Below are 18,710 nucleotides of genomic sequence, written 5' to 3' on the forward strand. Positions count from 1 at the left end.
ACAGGCTTTGATGCCTCTCGTTTTCTTGATTGGCGCGGAAAACTTTCGGGCAGCAAATTTCCTGAGGCGTCTTTTGATTCTTAACCCGTAGTTACTTATTGCGTAGTAATCATCAAAAATTGCCACATGAAAATGCTGTATGAAGTTGCCAGATCTCGATGGATGGTCATGCAATGTGATCAACACGCCTCCGGCAGCAAGCAAAAGCAACAAAAGCAAGATTTTCCCATGATCGTCTTTTTATTTGCCCCGCCAGTTGACTTGGTCCTTCACTTGTAGGAAGCGGGTATTGTCGTTGAGTTGTAGGCTAGCGGGGTATGAGATTCTCGGAAGCGCTCGTGAGAGTATGAAGTCCTTGCTCATCCCATGATTTTTGTTCGAAAGCTTTGATCTCAGTCGTTTCCGCCACTTTCCCAACTCCACGCGCTTGGTACTGAGAGGCGTAAAAAGACATCGAGATCGTGGCAAAAGGAATGCGGTGACTGGACCTGGCTTCGATAATCGTGCTTATGGTGGCGCCCGCGTCTGGAGGCTCGTATCACTCCCACTCGCTGCGAGGCTGACCAGGCTTTGCCGGTATCCAGGCTCCAAGCTCAACCCTGCAGTTAAATTCAGAAACGGGCCAGAAGAGCATGGAGATCATGCAATCTAGGACTTCGTATGATGTCAAGAAAAGAGGAAATGGGAAGTCAGGACGAAGTTCATTGAAGCCACCGCTTGAGAGTCTTGAGAGTCTACTTCCTTCGGGCTTTGAAAAGAAAAGAGGAATGTCAGACCCCTCTAGTATGGCGAAGTACGGCGTACGCAGTGCTAGTAAGCGAAAGGGGTAACCCGGTGAAAAAAGGATCCCCCAGCCAGCCCTGTTGTTCCCTGCTGACCACATGCGGGAAAAAAGCTCTCAACACACCCATGGATGCACCAGCGGGCCGCGGACCTAGATCCAAGGAAACGAACAGGGGAAAAAAGGTTGGGGGCGCCGTGGAGATGCCCGCTTAGAGTTATCCGATGGAGCATTTTTCTCTTGATTTTTGCCCGACAGCAGCTATATTCTCTTTCCACTTTTATTTGCGATTGGCAGGTAACGAAACCCACAAAACGAAGACAAAAATAACTCCTTTACCTATTTAAAGTTGGGACGATTGTTATTATTCTCAATTGGCCTGCATGCACAAGCTGTGTCTGAACAGCAAAACTAACACGAACGAGGGGCCAGAAATTTTCACGGAATGAAAAAAAGCAATAAAAGGAAAAAGAAAAGGATGAAGAAAAACCAATCAGAACCAGCATGGATTCTCAACATTCCAACCAGGACCTCGAGAGCTGTCTAGAAAGATTCTAGCGCTCTTCTAGCTTTCAACGGAGTGTGCTCTCTCTGGCCCCACCATCTTAGCGCGTCTCCTGTGGGTTTCTCGGCTGGCTTTATGGATCATTTCCATGGATGATGGATCAAGGTGCAACGTGGAAGTGGCAATGGTGCGACCCCATCCAGCCTCCATAATTATTCTCTCCCGAGCAAATGGAAAGCTGCCTAAGCCTCATCCGCCATCTAACGAATTGAAAATTTTTTGAGCTTTTTTGCTTTGGTGAGAACTGCTACGATGGATGTATGTATATCATTCTCACTGTGTCCTCTCGCTGGCTGCGGTGGTAAGAAAAGGGCTGATAAGTAAAACAAACGGCGTCTCGTTGAGGAGCGCATCACAGCCTAACTTCCAAGGTGGTGGATTTAGAATAATGACTCGTTCGAGAACCGGGTTGAGTCAGAGCTCTCCGGGAGTGTGGGTAAGCGTGGGTGACGCCTTTTTCTCTTGATCGGAGTTGGCGAACCGGGTCTCATCATTCTCACGTTGCCATCTGTGAACCGGCCCTGGTCCCAGTTGTATTGGTCCCAGCTGTACTCCGTATTAGTTTTCATGTTGGAGGTCGATGACCGAGATTCTTTTTTTTATTTTATTATTTTTATTTTTCAAACGCTTGCAGCCGGCAACGGCAGCTAGCCATCACCATCCATCATGATAAATATGGAGAGCTGAAAGTCCCCGCTAAGAGAAGATCAGAGAGAGCCAGAATACTGCCGAAGTCGCTTAGGAATGGGTATGCATATCCATATCCATCGATTGACAATATTATTATCACCTCATCAGAGTTACAAGTAGCTTCCAGACACACTACCCATTGCCCCATACGATCCATGCATGTGCCACGTGGAAGTCAACAAAATAAAAATTGTTTTATTTTGATTTCGTGCAACTTTTTATCATTTTGCTGCCTTGGTGCTTGCTCTGCAAACAGAGAAGATTGAGACTTTCACTCTTGAAGGAGCGTGTGTTATTTGACAAGGACATCATATTCACTAAACCTTGAAAGCAACCAATTGTGACTGAAATGAGTGTGGGTGTCTGACGCCTCTGCCGTCCGGGTTGAGGGAGGGGTTGGTCAGATACTTCAGACAGGCGGCGAGGTGAACAAAGGAGAGGGTCGATGGTAATGAGTTACGTAGTTGGATCACAGGGCCTTAGCAAGCCTCTAAAGTATGCATGAACCTTTCGGAGTCCTCTGTCTATTGTATAATTTAATCGTTGTTTGTTGCCCTTGCTGCCCTGCTCGAGAGACATATATTTCTTTTATTTTCTTACAATATTGCTATGCAACCACATCTCACCTCTTGTCGGTCTTCGATGGATTTCGTCGTCACCAGCACCCGCCATCATCATCATTATTCTCCGTTGGCAATCTGTGTGGTGTGGTCGCGTTACGCTCGCTAAGCAACATCCATTTCTTAGGGTGAAACGGGCACAGGGGTCAAAGGGCAACAGACACTTCCCCATGGCACCAAACAAGCCAGTCGGGGATGGTGGAACGCTGGTTTGAGAAATCTTCCGCCTCACAGTTTTATTCGCCATACGCATGTACTTCTTTTCCCCTCAACTTTTGCAACTCCCATTCCCAACCAGGTAAATAGACATTCAACGCCTCTCCTTCGTTGCTAGGAGCCGAACATTCCCAATATGCACCAGAGGGGCTGTCAGTCCTTGTTTGTGTTCTCAATTTGAAGTTACCATTTGAAATAATCTTTTAAGTCAAATTGATGTGCACAAGGAGTCGGCATTTTATCCAGTAATTCATAGAGATTGTATCTGTAAATGTATGGGCATTCTTTTCGTTAGTGTTACTGTAAGGGAACTAAAAGAAAGTCAATATATGTTGAGTTCAGTTCTCAGATTGTTGCCTATCTGCCAAAGTAGGCTGGGAATAGCTGTTGGATTCATCCAGACTCAAGCCAACCACCCAGGTTGGTGAGAGAAAAGTTGGTTGAGGCCTATCTTGTTCCTCATTATTGAATGCTCTTTCCTGGATACAACCCCTGCTAAGCGGTTTAAAATTTCTGATATCATTCTGTTCATTTCCTTTTCTGTGAATATTTAGCATGATCTATCACTTCTTTCCTGTCCATCAGGCGCGTCTTGCTCACCAATCACCAGGAAAATCCAACTGTCCTTTTCGTAAGTCTCGAGACCGATAGCGGACTGTACAACGAGTCATATTTATGGAAATGCCATCCGGGCCAGTTTGATCCCAGCGCTTTTCGGCAACGTATCACTTTTTCCACATGGACCATCTGAAGATCGGTGCCACTAATCAGCCATGATTAGACGCCCTTTCTTGTTTCAGGGCTAGCCCAGGCACACACGCTAAGCGTTAGAAGGGACATCACCGTCTGTCCTACCAGAGGCAGAGTACCGATGTGGTGTGTGAAGGAATGAACTTAGATGCTAGGTGGAAAGGACTGAAGAAGATTGATTCGTCCCATTGCGCAGGTAGATCGAAGGAGAAAAGAAGTCCAGGGGAGCAATCAGGCGGCTACAAGCCGAGCCAGAGCTTATGAGAGACACTGGATCTTCCGAAGCCCCCCTAAAAACGCCTAGTTTAGGCCTTACGGAGTACCTGGCGGAAGACAAGAAGCTAAATCCTGGACTTCCCACTGTTCCATCGCCAGCATCCATACCAGGATTCAATGGGGGCTAAGGTTAGCCACAACTACTGGCCTCAGGTATTTTAGTTAGAATGTATCCACTTTCATTTCTTTCTTTTTCCGACTCGGGTTTAAGATCATTTTAAGAGCTACTAAAAAAAATTGAATAAAAATTAAATAAAAAAAAATCCTGTAAAACTTGCGAATAGCCCAGGATATATTTTCTGGTGGCTTATCCATTTTCACAAAGGGGAAATGTGGGTTTAACCAAAAAAAAAAAAAAAAAAGAGAGAGAGAATATTGATATAGAGAGCTGGAATACCTCTATTGCCTTTTCTACCAAAACTTACAAAGAATATCGAAAAGAACTGATGCCGTCTGATTGTCGTTCGTTTCAGGACACACAGATTTGTGACTCGGATGCTAGCTGTGCCAGTCTGACGGGACGCGTTGTGGAGAAGGAGAACAGGCCAGGATGTAATCATGATACGGGAGCTGCTTGCGTTTTGCAAAAATAGCAATAATACTAGTACTGAGGCCAACTAGTTAGCATGGCTGCTAATAGCGCTGCTGATGACGAAAAAAGACGAGATTTTCTGTTACTGCCGTATTGAAGGGTATCCACTCTTCGTTGCTTCTTCCCCAGCAATTTGGAAAATATGAGCTCTAACCAAGAAAAGGGGCCTGGCGAAGATCGTTTTCTGTACTTCGTTCCGTGGCCTAGGACGGTCCATCCATTCCAATTTTATTACCTGCCCTGGTACGGAGTAGCTCTGTTCATATTAATATGCGGCGGACCTCCCAGCGTCTCGCCTGGGCTTCCTTGGGTTTTATTTTTTTCCCTTTTCATTCTTTTTCCCTTCATCCCTTCTCCTCCTCTCCAGGCGCTAAGGCCGTTGCTCTCCTCATCCCTATCTCTCTCTCTCTCTCTCTCTCGCCCTTTGGCTGTTAAACCCACAATCTTTAATAGCGCTGCTTAAAATCGACTTCCATTTATCTTACTGCCTTGCCTCGGTTTGACCTCCTTTTCCTCTTGTCGCACGACCTCCATCCTGCTATCAGAACACAGACTCTCTCGTTCATTTCCCAAGGCGCAAAATACCACACATCCGCTATTGACTCATTCGAGCGCATTCTGCCTGTTCTGTCTCTTCCCTCCCTCTAAAAGTTGCCCTATTCGACCGCTGGAACTTATTGTGGACATACGACGTTGGACGACGCTGCCAATTGTTGCATTCTTACCTTGCGTGAATCAATTCCCTTGTTGGACTTGCTCAGCCGTGGTTGTGATTCCGACAAGCCTCGATTAGACCTGGGTGGTTAGCTGTGTATTTTCATAGCGTGAGTTGGCAATCCATACTTTTCTTTTTGTTTTTCTTTAATGCAGGGAGCTATTCGTTTGAGTGAGCCGTTGGCAATTTTTCTTTGTTGCTCTCGGTTATGTATATATAGCCGGCAATGCGAGCTGCCCACCCATTAGTTTTCAACTGTTTACTCTTTACTGTTGTTATTTTTTATTTTGTTTTCATTTTCACTCTTGTTGTTATTTTTTTCTTAAAGAAACGAGGAAAAAATATCGAAAAGAAAATCAACCGAGGCAACATTCGAATGTGACTTGGCCATTTAGCTGACCACCTCCACAGCTTAATATAGATTTTGCCTATGATCCTTAGGGACTTGTCAACAACAAACATGGGAAGAGGAGCATATGACACAACTGGCGTGCCTAAGCCGCAACCTCCCCCGAAACCGCGATGACCTGCCAATTTGGCATCAAAGGATGCGATGTATGGAGCCAACGGCATAACCTACCACCTCCGTGAGTACCCAGTCAGGGTATACTCCAGGCGGCATACGTACAAATATTTGATGGAGATAATTCACCTCTATCGCATCGTTTCATCCTCTACCAAGCCTCATCTATCATCGAACAACCCACCCATTCCAAAAATAAAAAAAATCAGAAAATACTTTCGACTTCTCCGTTCTTCATGCACAGTACCGGTGCATGGTCAAGAGCATACGATTGACATTCAACCAAATATACTTTTTTCCCTAATAATAACCGGAGACCGGTCTGTACCACCACCATTATGACGTTTTGATACCTCTCGCTATCGTCGATTCCCCTTATTTGCGAACTTGTTAGCGTTTTGTACGGCATACCCGTTTCCGCAATTTTTCGATGTACCAGTGGGAATAATCCACATTTCTACTTCCATTTCCTTGAGTCCCCAAAAGCGCGACACTGAATTTTTTTCCCTTTTATTTTCCCTAATTACATTTTAATATTGTTCCCTATTTTTTATTTCTTTAATTTCTTTTACTGTTCGTTTTGATTTTATGGCGTTACCCAAAAAATTATAGACAGGAGACTTTCCTTACGGCTATGAGAGATATACTACAAGACCTAGATTTTCGACTTCGCGGTCCTATCGTTCTTTTTGTGTTTCATACACCTTTATATTTTTTCCTTTTAAGTCTGTTCGTCATGTTAGTTTTTAATTGGGCTTTGGTTTTCTCCTTTTAGATCTATACCAATCTCGCGTGTACAACTACTATTCTATTATGGCGAACACAGTTTTTGACTTTTGCAACGCATTCTTTTTGCGCTAATCAATGACAGCTAGACCTGACAACATACATAACCCAATAATCCTAGTTAATTATCAGGGTGGTGCCAGGGACATAGCTACGCATCGTTGGTCAAAATTCATGGTGGATGTATTTTGACTTTTGGGCTTTGCATGTGAAAGCCTGCGTGCTAGCTGTACAGTACGTTCCTGGATTCAAGTTCTGAAGAGGAGCTCTTGATTCGTTTCTCTGCTCTGTTGACTTGTCCAGTACATGTGCTATCTGTTATTCATCGGCTCCTTCCCTTACACCCCCCTTTTATGGCTTACCCCCCGAGACACGTATCACTGTTCCTCCCATTTGCTTGACTTGTGGACTTGGGGTTTTTCTAAACATCCGCCTATGGGAGCCGGCCTGCTGTTTTCACCCTCTTGCGTGCGAGATGCTTTCCATAGCACAGCCCAAACCCTATCTTATTCCTATTGGTTTTGACCGGGACCCATGTCACTTTTTGTGTTGCTTCTCAAATTGCAGTCTGTCCAGATATCGCTTTCCCGCTTTTGCCGTGGATATCTCCCTTGCACTAACTTGCTCCTCTTGATCCACCCATTGAACGGACCGCTTCTCGCAGCTATATAGACCAATCAATTGTTTTGGTGATAAACACCCCTACAGCCTCTGTTTTTTCTGTGGGTTTGCCACTGTGCCTTGCCTGACAACAAATGAGACAGACCTACAACGGCGTGCCTGTTTTTAAACTACGTTTTTCCCCTTTCTCCTATTGCAGTCGCTCTACGCTTAGGTCTTGTATCTTCCATTTTTAGAGCAACTGCATATATGAGCGAATCATATATATCTTGTCCCAAAGCATGTCGTGTCATCATTAAAAAGCGGGGATTCTTCCCTTTTTTTTTTTTTTTTTTTTTTTTTTTTTTTTTTTTTAGTTCCCATCTTACTGTTTATTTTATTTTTGTTATCCCGGGCAGGATGTTGTAAAACAAAAGGAAAAAACGCGATCATGCATATATGCAGGTAAACGTATATCTCTCCCCTACGTACCTGGGTCTGGGTATATAATTGCGGTGCTTTTAAGACATGTGAAATGAGAGAGAGAGAGAGAGAGAGAGAGAGAGAGATGTGGAATGTGGAACAAACTGGGTTTTATCATGGCTCCCCCTGGAGTTCATTCTCTCATGTCTTGAGGGTTTTCTTCTTACGTCAGGGTGGAAGACACATTTCGAAGTAAGAAAATTAAATAAAATTAAATAGAAAAGAAATAATCATAATAATCAAAGAGAATACATAGTAAATAATCAAAAGAAGATCCTTGTCAGCGATCTCAAAATTCCTTTTTATTGTGCGATCTTAGTCACTTTGCTTTTTCTCCCGTAGCGTGGGGGAGATCATTTCCTTCACAGACACAGGATAAGTAAGCAATGTGCCTGTGAAAATCTGAGAGGCTATGCAAACTGGCGGCTGAGTGAGTTAGATAGATATCATTAAGCAGATTTAGTATTATTCTTCTATATACTCGTATGCAAGCAGACCCTATGGTGAGTCCTTGTATGATGTTAATACAAGCAAAGAGTTTGTTGTGCACAATTCACAGCCCAGGAACATTAAGCTAATCAGGTGCATATCCACCTGAGGGTCACGTCCCTTTACACTGGGGTATTATATTATCGGAGTAGAGGAGAAAGCCCTCAGGCTTCTCTGCAAAAGAGATTGCAGAAAATATATGAATGAGATTGTTGAGAAGCAGATTACTGAGATAAATGCCTGCTCTCTCTCTCGCTATTTTCACATGCTGTTTTTCTCTTCTTATTAGTAACATTACTGACTCTGTTATTTTGAACAGTATAGTATTGTAGAGTTGCTGATAAATAAATATGATTTAGTTAAATCCACGTATTCAATATAAAATACACTCACTTGAGTGTTGGGCATATACTGCTGATTCTTCATCATGACTGATGTCTGAACTTGCTTGTAATATCTTCCTGATAATAGCATACAGGAAAGATGCAAGCACTTCTATAGTCTGATGAGAAAAGAAAGGATATAGAAGAGTGACAATACATATGTAGTCGTACAAATAGTGAAATAAAATTTAGAAATTCAAAGAGTTCTTAAAAAAATGAAAAATAATAAAAAAGACCTCAAATGAACGACCAGATGAAGCCGGAATTAGGTGGTGGTTGGCAATGTATTGTGCAAGGTGGTGGAGTAGAAATTCGGAAAGGGAATATCACATTAATCACAGCACTGGGTCATTGCTAGGTTCAACGAGCCCATCATTCAAGTCTTGATTCTGGTCGTGCAGATAGCCCTTTAGAGGATATTACCGGTTTTCGTCGAGCAAAATCGATGCACTGAATGTCGGATTACGCAACTACCACTCCACAACCTATTGTTATCGGAGGCTCAGATGTGACAAGAGGTACTGCTAGAGTCAGAAGACGTCTCGTGCTATACAGTATTGCTCCCAAGCATAGTCTCGATGCCTTGGAGCTCTTTGTTAAAACTGTTGGAGGAATTGGATTGGGAGTTTTTACTACCAGCATGTCGTTGGTGGTGAGAGATCTCCTTTTCTCCAGCGGCCTAGAAAAACAAGTCTTCATCAACGCCCTCTTTTTCTATTGCTGAGTTAGCAGACACATGAGACAGAGCTCTCTAGCTAATGGCTCATTCAAAATCAACTATGTATCATCACATGTTGGCAGGTTGGGTTACAAAGTATATTTCGCGACTCCGCATCGCCATGGAGAACGCCTTTCAAGTGAATAGCTTGAAGGCCACGGTATACCATGGAGGACGCATGTGTGGTATGGCTGAGTAGTAAGTAGCCTGGCTTTTAGATTGCTTCTCCTGCCAACTCAGGAAGAAAATGTGAGTGTAGATTCCGTCATCGTAGTAATAGGGTTCTTTCAATGCCAGCTGGACGACACCAGGAAAGACTGGAATGCATTCACCTTGGAGATCTGGGAGCTTATCATAGATAAGCTACTCATGTTCGAGCATATGCAGATGCTAGGAAGTGTGGTAATGTTGTAGGTTCTGAATTTGCCTTCACTTCTTCACATCATCACTGCTCCTCCTGACGGGATTGTTTTTCCTTTGCCCGCGCTTCGGCAACTTCTCGCAATGTGCTGTCTTCTTCTCGCAGTCATCTCACTTTTGCGAGTTCAGCTAGTAGCTCTTGCACTCGGCTCTCCATTCTGGTTGCCGGAAGCGTTGAGCTAGTGAAATGTTAGAAGTTCTATGATAATTTGCTAGTAGCGCTTAAAAAACGGGATAGTTGCTCTGTAAAAAGCATACTTATTTTGTGGGAGTAAGGCTGACCCGGGAAGTAACTATTACGAAACCGTTCGAAGTGTAATTGCATGACGAAGATAGAAGAGGATCCATCATATGGAATGCGGTTATTGTTAGCTATACGGCTCACACACAGAAGATTGCTTGCTGGCAGGAGCTCTCCTGCTGATACGACTCCTCCAACTCCGAAATTCCTAAGCTCCCATTCCAACTTGGCTAACCATCGATTCGAGGATTGTCCTCTTTCTCCGGAGAACTTCTCACATATATTAAAGGTCGGGTCTGGGCCATCTTCGCTGATCTTGAAGGACTCAGTTGCTGATATTGCCCTTTGGCTGAGATCGTTCTGAGTGTGGGCGTATTAGGTAATAACTTTGTCCTTGGGTGGTGGCGGCTAGTCCTAACTAAGTAAGGTGCCTCATCATCAACCTCCACCTTTTCCTCCAACCTTGGAAACGAAGACCCTCTTCCACGCCGAAAGCTCATACGGAGAGTCATCCAACCTTGTGGATTTCGCTGGAAGATACATTTATTCTTCTGCTTTTCTCTTGTCCTTCTTGGCTTTTTCTGTCCCACGAGTCTGTATTTGCGGGGAGGGCACAACGCTAGCTCCAATTCCAACAATTCGACTGCCTGGACGTTCCCAGGCATCAAACGGAACAACCACAGCTCCTGGGCCCCAAAGGTTGCGCCAACGTCCTTCCGTCATCTATTTTGAACACTCTCCATTTGCCTCTTTGCACAGGAGGACACCATCAAGCGGAACAGGAAAGCCTATATATAATCAAAGGCTCTTGAATAATCACTTATTCTCAGGAGCTATCCGAACTCCGCGTTGGCTGGTCGAATAATCAACTACGACTAATTCTATACGTATACATTTTCCTTATTTTGACGTTGAGAAAAGAGTTGTTATAAAAGGAAAGCAGAGAGATACGGCATTATGGCAGATGTGGGGGCAGGTCCTAAACCTAGCAGCAGCGTGAAGCTCGTTCTGCTGGGAGAAGCTGCTGTTGGAAAGGTTTGTTGAATCCCATCAAACCCAATAGTATTAGATATGGGCCTCTACCATGGGGGAACTCTTATGATATGTTTTGAGATTCTTCTACTAATTTATGGATTTACGTCTGTTGCAGTCTTCTCTCGTCCTACGATTTGTAAATAACGATTTCCAAGAAAACAAAGAACCAACGATAGGAGGTATGGGTCCTCGTTATCCTTTTGCGAACATCTTACTCCTCCAAATTTTTTGTGACCCAGTCAATGTCCCGTGGACTAACGTAACATTCAACCCACATCATCAATTGTAGCCGCATTCCTCACTCAAAAATGCTCCCTCCCAAACAGAACTATCAAGTTTGAAATATGGGACACAGCCGGACAAGAACGCTTCGCCTCCCTCGCCCCCATGTACTACCGCAATGCCCAAGCCGCACTTGTCGTCTACGATCTCACAAAGCCTTCCTCCCTTATAAAGGCTAAGCATTGGGTCGCCGAGCTCCAGCGACAAGCCAGCCCAGGCATCGTCATTGCCCTCGTGGGCAACAAGATCGATCTAACAAACGAAGATCCCAGCGCAGCAGGAGCGGCAAAAATACCGGACACACAAACTTGGCCTCCTGGCAGTAGACGATCCGCCACTGGTTCACCAGGACCGGACGCTTCTGAGGGTGGCGACAGTGAATCTTCTGTTGCTGATCGAGATGGCGAAGAAGGTGGGGAGGGAGACCTGCGGGATTCTGCGGCTGGCGATGCGCGAAAGATCTCTACTCGTGAGGCAAGCTCGTATGCGGAGGAAGAAGGGCTTTTGTTCTTTGAAACCAGCGCAAAGACCGGCGCTAACGTGCTTGAGGTCTTCACTGCGATTGCCAATGCGATTCCGGAAACGAACCTGAAGGGACCGAGGGGTGTTGGTGCCGGCGCCGGTGCGGGTAATAATGGCCTGGGTGGGAGGCCTGGGGAGGATGCGCGGATTAATTTAAGGGATCGTGGGGCGTCTACTGCGAAGGAAGGGTGTGCTTGCTAATTGATGATGGCATTTTTTTCTTTGTCGTCACGACCCTCCGAAAGCAACTTGTGGACGGTTGAATATGGTTACATTGTTACGCTTCAGTTGTTGCGACAGCTTTAGGGCTCCAGTCAAGGAAGGATAAGCGCCGTTCCCACGGGTAAACTCCTTTTCCGTCTTTAATGTGTAAACCCTTTTTATTATATTATATCTACTTTTCATTTCTTTCTTCGTTTGTTCACCTTATCTCTTATTCCTGGTTCTCTTATCCATCTGCTGCTCTATCTTTTAATTCGTTCCATTTTGTCTTCTATCATTGTGTATCCGTCCGTATTTCCCGTTTTGGTTCGGTTCGAGTTCTGGTTTCAAATCACTTTTTTGAGATTTTGTTGTATAAACATCAGTAATGCAACTTGATAAAACCTACGGAATAAAATAGAGCTTGTTAGCTTTGGCTTTTTTTTAATTTGGCCCCTCCACTGAAGTCCTTTATTCCGTAAGAGTATCTTGCATTCAACTATGAGCCACTTCTTAATTACAACCCTTCGTAGGACACCAATTTTCTTCTCTTTTTCTACTACCTTTTTTCACCTTTTTTTTTTTTTTTTTTTTTTTTTTTGATGTTTTTGATTTTCTTTTTCCCTTTTTTGTTTTGTTTAAACTAGAACGAGCATAAACTTCAACAGCTAGCGCCTCATCCCTCCCTTTACCTTATTTTTGCTTCCCCCCCACCTGCGGAGACAAATAGAGAGAAAACTCCGACCACAAACAAAAAAAGGAAAGAAAGCGGAAACTAAACCCATGGAGAAGGAATATATTAAAACGGTGAAGAAATAATGAGTGCTCAAAACCAACACTAGATCAAATGAAGGAGGCGCAATGACTTGCCACCACCCCCGCAAAGTAATATGAATAGACCGTGCATGATGAGGAGAAAAGGAGGGAAACATAATGAGCAAAGTGGGCAATGGAAAGCAGCAAGGTAAGAAACAATTCGCATAGGAAATTAAAAAATTTTAAAAAAAAAAAAAGGGGTAAGGACCAATTTCAAATTCAATTTCATAACCCATCTGCAGCCTCCACCCACCCGAACATCACCCCAGTCACACACGTCGCAAGAGTCCAAATCGAACCCCATCCTACTGCCCCTTCCACCTCTGCCCCGTTAATCGTCCCCACAACTTGCACCACGGTATTAAACATAATCATCACTGCCAATTCTATCGTGCGCGAAAGCAGCGATCGCGTTTTCGCCGGTAACTCCAGCCAGTACTTGCGATATACCGACATGACGAGCAACTCACCGGAGGGTGCCTCATCACCCTGCTCGCGCGCCTCTTTCCCCGGACGTGTAAAATCGACTGCGGAGTCCTCTATACGCTGCTCGTCAAGCCGCTCTGCGCCGACAGAGCTGACGAAGAGAAAGTCGCGCAGGGCGTAGCCGGCGGGTAGCAGGGTGGCGAGGAGAGAGATGAAGCTTTTGGCCCCTGCGTGTGCGATGCGTATATCGGGGAGCCCGTCATAGTAGGTTACGAGGTAGGTTGGGAGCCAGGTAACAACGCTGGAGTAGAGAATGAGAGTGTAGATGCCAGAGGCGACAAGGGTGGTGTAGGCGGTTGTTGGGCAGTCTGCGAGGATTGTGGGGTGGCGGAGTTTAATGTCATCCTTGGTAGTTTTGGTACCGCTGATGGCGGAAAGGGTGGTGTGGCCATCGCAACATTGGAAACCCATGAATGGGTGCATTTGATGTATGCGGCTGGGGCCGCGGAAGACGAAGAATGGGATGGCGGTCGACAGGAGGGTAATGAAGGCAACTGTCATTAGGGTGGTTGGACGGATGCCGTAGAAGCTGTAAAGGAGGACGTAGGTTGGCAGGTGAGTTAGGTACGTGAAAGTTGCAGCGTCGCGGGCTGAATGCACGTTAAATAGTTAGCATCTGAATTGTATGATGAACGCGCTGAATTATTTGCATGTGTCAGGCGCTGACCGTCATATCCTGATAGCCAGGCAACTGTTAACTCAGTAGTTCTCCATGCAAGCAATCCCCCGATCCCCCACCAGGAATCGTATTGCCTGCTCGTCCAGGCCAGATCTCCCTGTGTAATCTGTGAGCTTAACGAGAATAGCCCAGTGCTGAGCGCCAAGCTGCATATCACCAGGCTGCTGTACCGACACAGAGCGCGAAGCCAACGGGGAGCTTGAAAGTGCCACCCTGTGGGCAGTGATTCATGGGGAGTATGTTTTCCTTTCCGCCCATGGCTTGATTTCGTAGTCGTCGATTTTCGAGACGGCATGGTTAAACAGCTCGCTCGTGTGGCGACAGGGATTGGTGGGCAACAACAGGTTGGGCGCTGGCGCGTTTGCTATTTTGTTAATGTCGAAATGAACTAGCTGAAGAAGCTCAGGTCCCCAGTGCTTGGGCACCTTGTGGGTGCCATATGGACGTATCTCGGTATCTATGTATTCAAGTGTCGTGTCAGACGTTTCAACACATCTTGGATGTTGTGATGTCACGATTTGTTTAAAAATCTGGGGGTCGCGCTTGGCGAATGCTGATTGGTCAGCAGAACCGTCCTTAAGATCGCAGAGTTTCTTTTCTTGCTTTCTTGATTAAGGTTATTTATAGAAGAGTTAATGTGTCGATTAAAATTTTAATATATATTCTCCATGTATGAGGTCTTTGGGAGAAGAAAATTAGAAGAGAGAGTAACGAACGGATAATAGTCTATGGAAAAAATTGCAGCTCTTTGAAGAAAGTAGTAATTTAAACATAAGAACAAGGAATTTGGCCATATACTTACCTCAAAAACAAAGGAAAGGAGTCTATCCATCCAGCATTGCATATGTAAGGGATTAAACGTCTTTTAGTCATCATCATCCCCATCCTTCGGTTTGACCACACCTATTTCTACAGTCCCAGCCTCTCTGCCTTTAGTATCACGAATAATCGCCTTAAACGACCCATTATCCCAGAAGTCTTTAATGGTTAGCTCCCGGGTCCTGCCCAAGCTTTCAATATCGCTGATTCTGTTCAAGGTATTTTCCAGGTGCTCTGAAAAGCCTGGTTCCAAACATATCTCCCTGAAGGCGATTTGCATCGGAACAGAGTCGGCTCGAACCATGCCTCTAGAGTCGATGGTAAATATGTTGTCGTGATCGTAACTTTGGATAAAGTCTGCTCTTGTCATAACTTGTCGGGCCTCATGAAGAGGCATCTCCGGTAGGATATAGCCTTTTTCGGGATCGTAGGTCTCCATTGCCTTTTCTCGGTCGACCAGCTCTTTGGCGAGGACCATGGCAGCAGACTTAGGGGAGATTTTAGCACAAGAAAATAATAATAGGAGTTGACAATTGAACGTTGCATGAAACATGCGGAGATGAAAGCACACTCCGTCAGAACGTTGTATGGGGAATTGACAAGGCATTTCGTACCGAGTATTTCTGTTCATCCATCACATCATCATCCATTTCTGATCCCAATATCCAGCATTTGTTGAGAAACCATGTTTTCTCCGCCTGTAGTATCGTCGCACAGGCTTGGAGCATATCCTTCGACCTCGCCACGCGGTTCAAAAATGACAGTCGTCCGCCAACCTTCTGATATACCTTTTCTAGTATTGAATCGTCCAAGGTTTCGTTGAAATACTTTTTTCGGTACTGTCGTAAGGCCATCATTGCTTTCTCCTTGGGAAGATCTGGGAGAGGAATAATTTCCATTCGGGTACCGTAACGCTTTAACCGTTCATACACCCAGTAGTCATCACTGTTGAAAACTGAGGAAATTCCCCTTTTAATATATAACGGAGTTATGTACGTGGTGGAGCAGGATAACTACTTACTCATTGTAACCAAGCTACTTGCCGCCCATTGCTCAGCACGCTGCTGGATCATTTCTAGCAGGTCGCGTCCATCCTCATCGTCTCGGACTAGATGGGTACTATTAACAATTAAAATGAGAGGCTTTCCACCTTTGCGCCGTCGCGCAAGAGCGACTTTCTCAAGCTTATTAAGAGCTCGTTCAATATCTAGCAATGCGGTGGTGTCTCGCGGCCCTCTGATGCTAAACAGACTGCCAATGTAGCTGTAAAGGAGAATCCACTTAGTAAAGAAAACCAACTGTCCTTAAGGTTATTTAAAGGTTTTAACAATTATTTTACGTTCATACATACTCTTCATGAAACTCAAAGTCCAACGCCTTGCCAAGCCGTATACGGAAAATTTCGAGGTCTGCATGGGCTTCAAAAAAAGCCACACCATCGCCATCAATCTTTCTCATGGCGCTGAGGAGCATGGACGTCTTCCCTGTACCCTTTTCGCCGATGAGAAGATAATAACGTCCTCGAGAGGTGCCATTGACTATCTGATCAACCTTGTTTTGCTCCTCGCGTTCGATCCAGTGGTCTGTGTCACTGTCATCGGTAACCGTTGAAGGGGCTACGCCGGCGACTTCGAGGGCCGGATCGCCTGGGTTGAATGCGTTGTCCATTTTTTCAAGGACCAGAAACTTATAGTATCGGTGATAAGAGTATCCGGCAGCACTAGACGGATAAATTGATAGTCAGGTCACGATATCCGGCTCAAAAGAGAAGTAGCATTAGGGGGTTACGCAAGGAAGTCTTTCTTCTTACCCAAGCACAGCAATTGATGCAAACATGGTCGCTGCAGATTCCAACATTTTTAAGAAGGTAGTTTTCAGAGAAGGTCCGGGATCTTCATTTTTATGATTCCTTTCCCTCTCACCCTCCTCCTCAGGACCATCTTGATTCAGGTTTTGGGGACCGACAGGGGGTGCATTCTGCGCATAGCACCGTCGTGTCGGGGGAACAATACCGCAGGGACGGAGAAACTGAGGGCCAATGGCCCTTGGCCTGGGACAAAAAAATACTTGTGTGCGGCTACATACGCGAGCCAAACGCATGGCGCGCGATATAGATGGAATGTTGCTCAGGCTGGAGGTCCACAATGCCGATTTAGATGCCGGCCCAATAAGTAAACCTGAAGAATTCTGATCTTGCCCTGCAGCTCCTAACTTGCGACCGGCGTTGGATTTAATAGTACCAATGTGGAGGCATTGGGAAGAAAAATGAATGGACGTAGCATAAAATATCCTTGCGAAAAGAGTGATAAAAAAAAAACAATAAGAAAAGTAAAACATTAAGTCAGCGAGAGTTGATGTCCGTCAGAGAGATTCAAGTTCGCAAAATCGATTGCTGGGCTGGGGTTATTCGCCGGCGAGCCGCCACTGCGCCGGTGCATCTGGGCAGCGGCCTTCAAGAGGTCCCAGGATGTTTCACTAAATACGCAATCAATCAGCCAATGGATGCATGTCAAACAACGCTTACGGAAGATCTCGATGGAAACATTTTGATTCAAGGTTCCATTACAGAGTAATTGACATAGAATTTGATTACTGGATATAGCAGGCGGCTTTATCTATCAAGTTGGCGATTGAGTATTTAACACCTGCTTTGATATATCCTCTTGCCAAGCACATACAATGATGTATGGAGAAAGACTCCGAAAAGTTTTCACCAGCTACAAGGGTACTTACTCCGTACATCTGGCCAGGAATCCAGGGAGCGAAGATCTAGCGCAAACAAGATGTGGTGGCTGATATAATTGTCACAACATGCGCAGGATTTTCGCAAGGATCTAGTTGATCAGGTCGCAGGCTCAACAACATAAGAAGCGACCATGATCCTACTCTTTCACTTTCCTCCTTCGCGGTTTCACTTCAATGTAGCTCAGGAGTTTCATAGATGCCTAATGGAATGAGTTTTCAGAATGCGAAGATTCAGTGATTGAATTTCTTCCTTGAACACTAAGCAACAAATACTACCAGATCCGATGCATCTGTGCGAATGACCCTCCAATCGCTTTGTCAAACTCCCTCGTTTTCCCTAGCAACGCCAGAAATCCGCAGTTACAATTTTCATAACACAAACCCCATCAATATCAAATCCGGTCATGGTGGCCAGGAAGGTGTGTTTCGCGCCAGCAGGTATACCGATTTCGGGATGAGAGGCGCATCAATCGGGGTGGAGTATCCGGAGCCATTAGTATTTCACCACCCCAGAGCCGGGCGAAAGGGCCCTAAAAGGATACAGCCCCCAGGACAACAGCGTAGAGAAATGGATTATCAACCTTTGACAGTCAGGCTTGACTGTTCAGGGAAATGTATCTGCCATTTGCCCATTGACTCCCCTTAAAACGTTCAATGGCTTGCACAAATTTCGCTCATATGTATAGCCTCCGGAGCAAGCGTACACACTCATAGGCCTAGTTCTCCGAGAGTAACTTGAGATGCACGTTTCTTATTGAGTTGAGCTGATTTATTCTTCAGCGCAGTGGGACCGGTTGGGTGTATCTGGTTGTTCGGGATGAACCCGGTGCCGTATTTTACGGCAAGTTTACGCCTAAACCCGTTATGACCCGACCAAAAAATCCATTCCGTGAAATTTTCTCCAGGTTTTTGCTGCCGTTTTGGCAGGAAGAAATTTTTTTTTTTTTTTTTTCTCCCTGGTCAATAAGAAAGTGAGAGCTCACTTCTTCTGCGTACTCACAACCATATATCCTGGCCCTTCATTTATTTATTTCTTTTTCCTTTTTGTGCTCATTTCTCTTCGTTTGTTGTTTTATTTCACCCATTGAGTTTCTATTTGCAGAAGAAGGGAAGGGCTTTGTCAACCCTCATCTCAATTTGAGTGCCGATTGCCATATCTTGTACCCGTTTTGTTTTTCTACAATATTTAATAATGGAGCAACCCACCAAGGAGAAGGAACCTTCCAAAGGTATGAGGGCTTCCTGCAAGTCAAGCAGTTGATCAATGCTTTGACGTT

At 45.0% G+C, this 18,710-nt stretch overlaps 6 protein-coding genes across 6 annotated transcripts; 2 read left to right on the forward strand and 4 right to left on the reverse strand.

Annotated features, from left to right (window-relative positions):
• Positions 1–4,834: 4,834 nt before the first annotated feature.
• On the reverse strand, positions 4,835–6,907 carry HCAG_06617 (predicted protein; the record flags this gene model as incomplete). Its single annotated transcript, XM_001538962.1, has 6 exons — positions 4,835–4,918; positions 5,216–5,285; positions 5,606–5,781; positions 6,057–6,102; positions 6,431–6,455; positions 6,877–6,907. The coding sequence occupies 6 exons, from the start codon at positions 6,905–6,907 to the stop codon at positions 4,835–4,837; spliced, it is 432 nt and encodes a 143-aa protein (XP_001539012.1).
• Positions 6,908–9,308: 2,401 nt separating this feature from the next.
• On the forward strand, positions 9,309–9,601 carry HCAG_06618 (predicted protein; the record flags this gene model as incomplete). Its single annotated transcript, XM_001538963.1, has 3 exons — positions 9,309–9,367; positions 9,406–9,436; positions 9,485–9,601. 3 exons carry the CDS (start codon positions 9,309–9,311, stop codon positions 9,599–9,601), a joined length of 207 nt encoding a protein of 68 aa, XP_001539013.1.
• A 1,204-nt stretch (positions 9,602–10,805) lies between these two features.
• On the forward strand, positions 10,806–11,888 carry HCAG_06619 (GTP-binding protein YPT52; the record flags this gene model as incomplete). Its single annotated transcript, XM_001538964.1, has 3 exons — positions 10,806–10,883; positions 10,999–11,062; positions 11,173–11,888. The coding sequence occupies 3 exons, from the start codon at positions 10,806–10,808 to the stop codon at positions 11,886–11,888; spliced, it is 858 nt and encodes a 285-aa protein (XP_001539014.1).
• Positions 11,889–12,929: 1,041 nt separating this feature from the next.
• HCAG_06620 (predicted protein) lies at positions 12,930–14,164 on the reverse strand (the record flags this gene model as incomplete). The annotated part of the gene is made up of 2 exons (XM_001538965.1): positions 12,930–13,780; positions 13,858–14,164. The coding sequence occupies 2 exons, from the start codon at positions 14,162–14,164 to the stop codon at positions 12,930–12,932; spliced, it is 1,158 nt and encodes a 385-aa protein (XP_001539015.1).
• A 570-nt stretch (positions 14,165–14,734) lies between these two features.
• HCAG_06621 (conserved hypothetical protein) lies at positions 14,735–16,524 on the reverse strand (the record flags this gene model as incomplete). Its single annotated transcript, XM_001538966.1, has 5 exons — positions 14,735–15,175; positions 15,303–15,643; positions 15,710–15,951; positions 16,040–16,408; positions 16,499–16,524. 5 exons carry the CDS (start codon positions 16,522–16,524, stop codon positions 14,735–14,737), a joined length of 1,419 nt encoding a protein of 472 aa, XP_001539016.1.
• Positions 16,525–18,141: 1,617 nt separating this feature from the next.
• Positions 18,142–18,456, reverse strand: HCAG_06622 (predicted protein; the record flags this gene model as incomplete). The annotated part of the gene is made up of 2 exons (XM_001538967.1): positions 18,142–18,286; positions 18,434–18,456. The coding sequence occupies 2 exons, from the start codon at positions 18,454–18,456 to the stop codon at positions 18,142–18,144; spliced, it is 168 nt and encodes a 55-aa protein (XP_001539017.1).
• Positions 18,457–18,710: the final 254 nt, after the last annotated feature.

This window comes from Histoplasma capsulatum, genomic scaffold (assembly GCF_000149585.1).
Source record: "Histoplasma capsulatum NAm1 scaffold_6 genomic scaffold, whole genome shotgun sequence".
NCBI lineage: Eukaryota > Fungi > Ascomycota > Eurotiomycetes > Onygenales > Ajellomycetaceae > Histoplasma > Histoplasma mississippiense.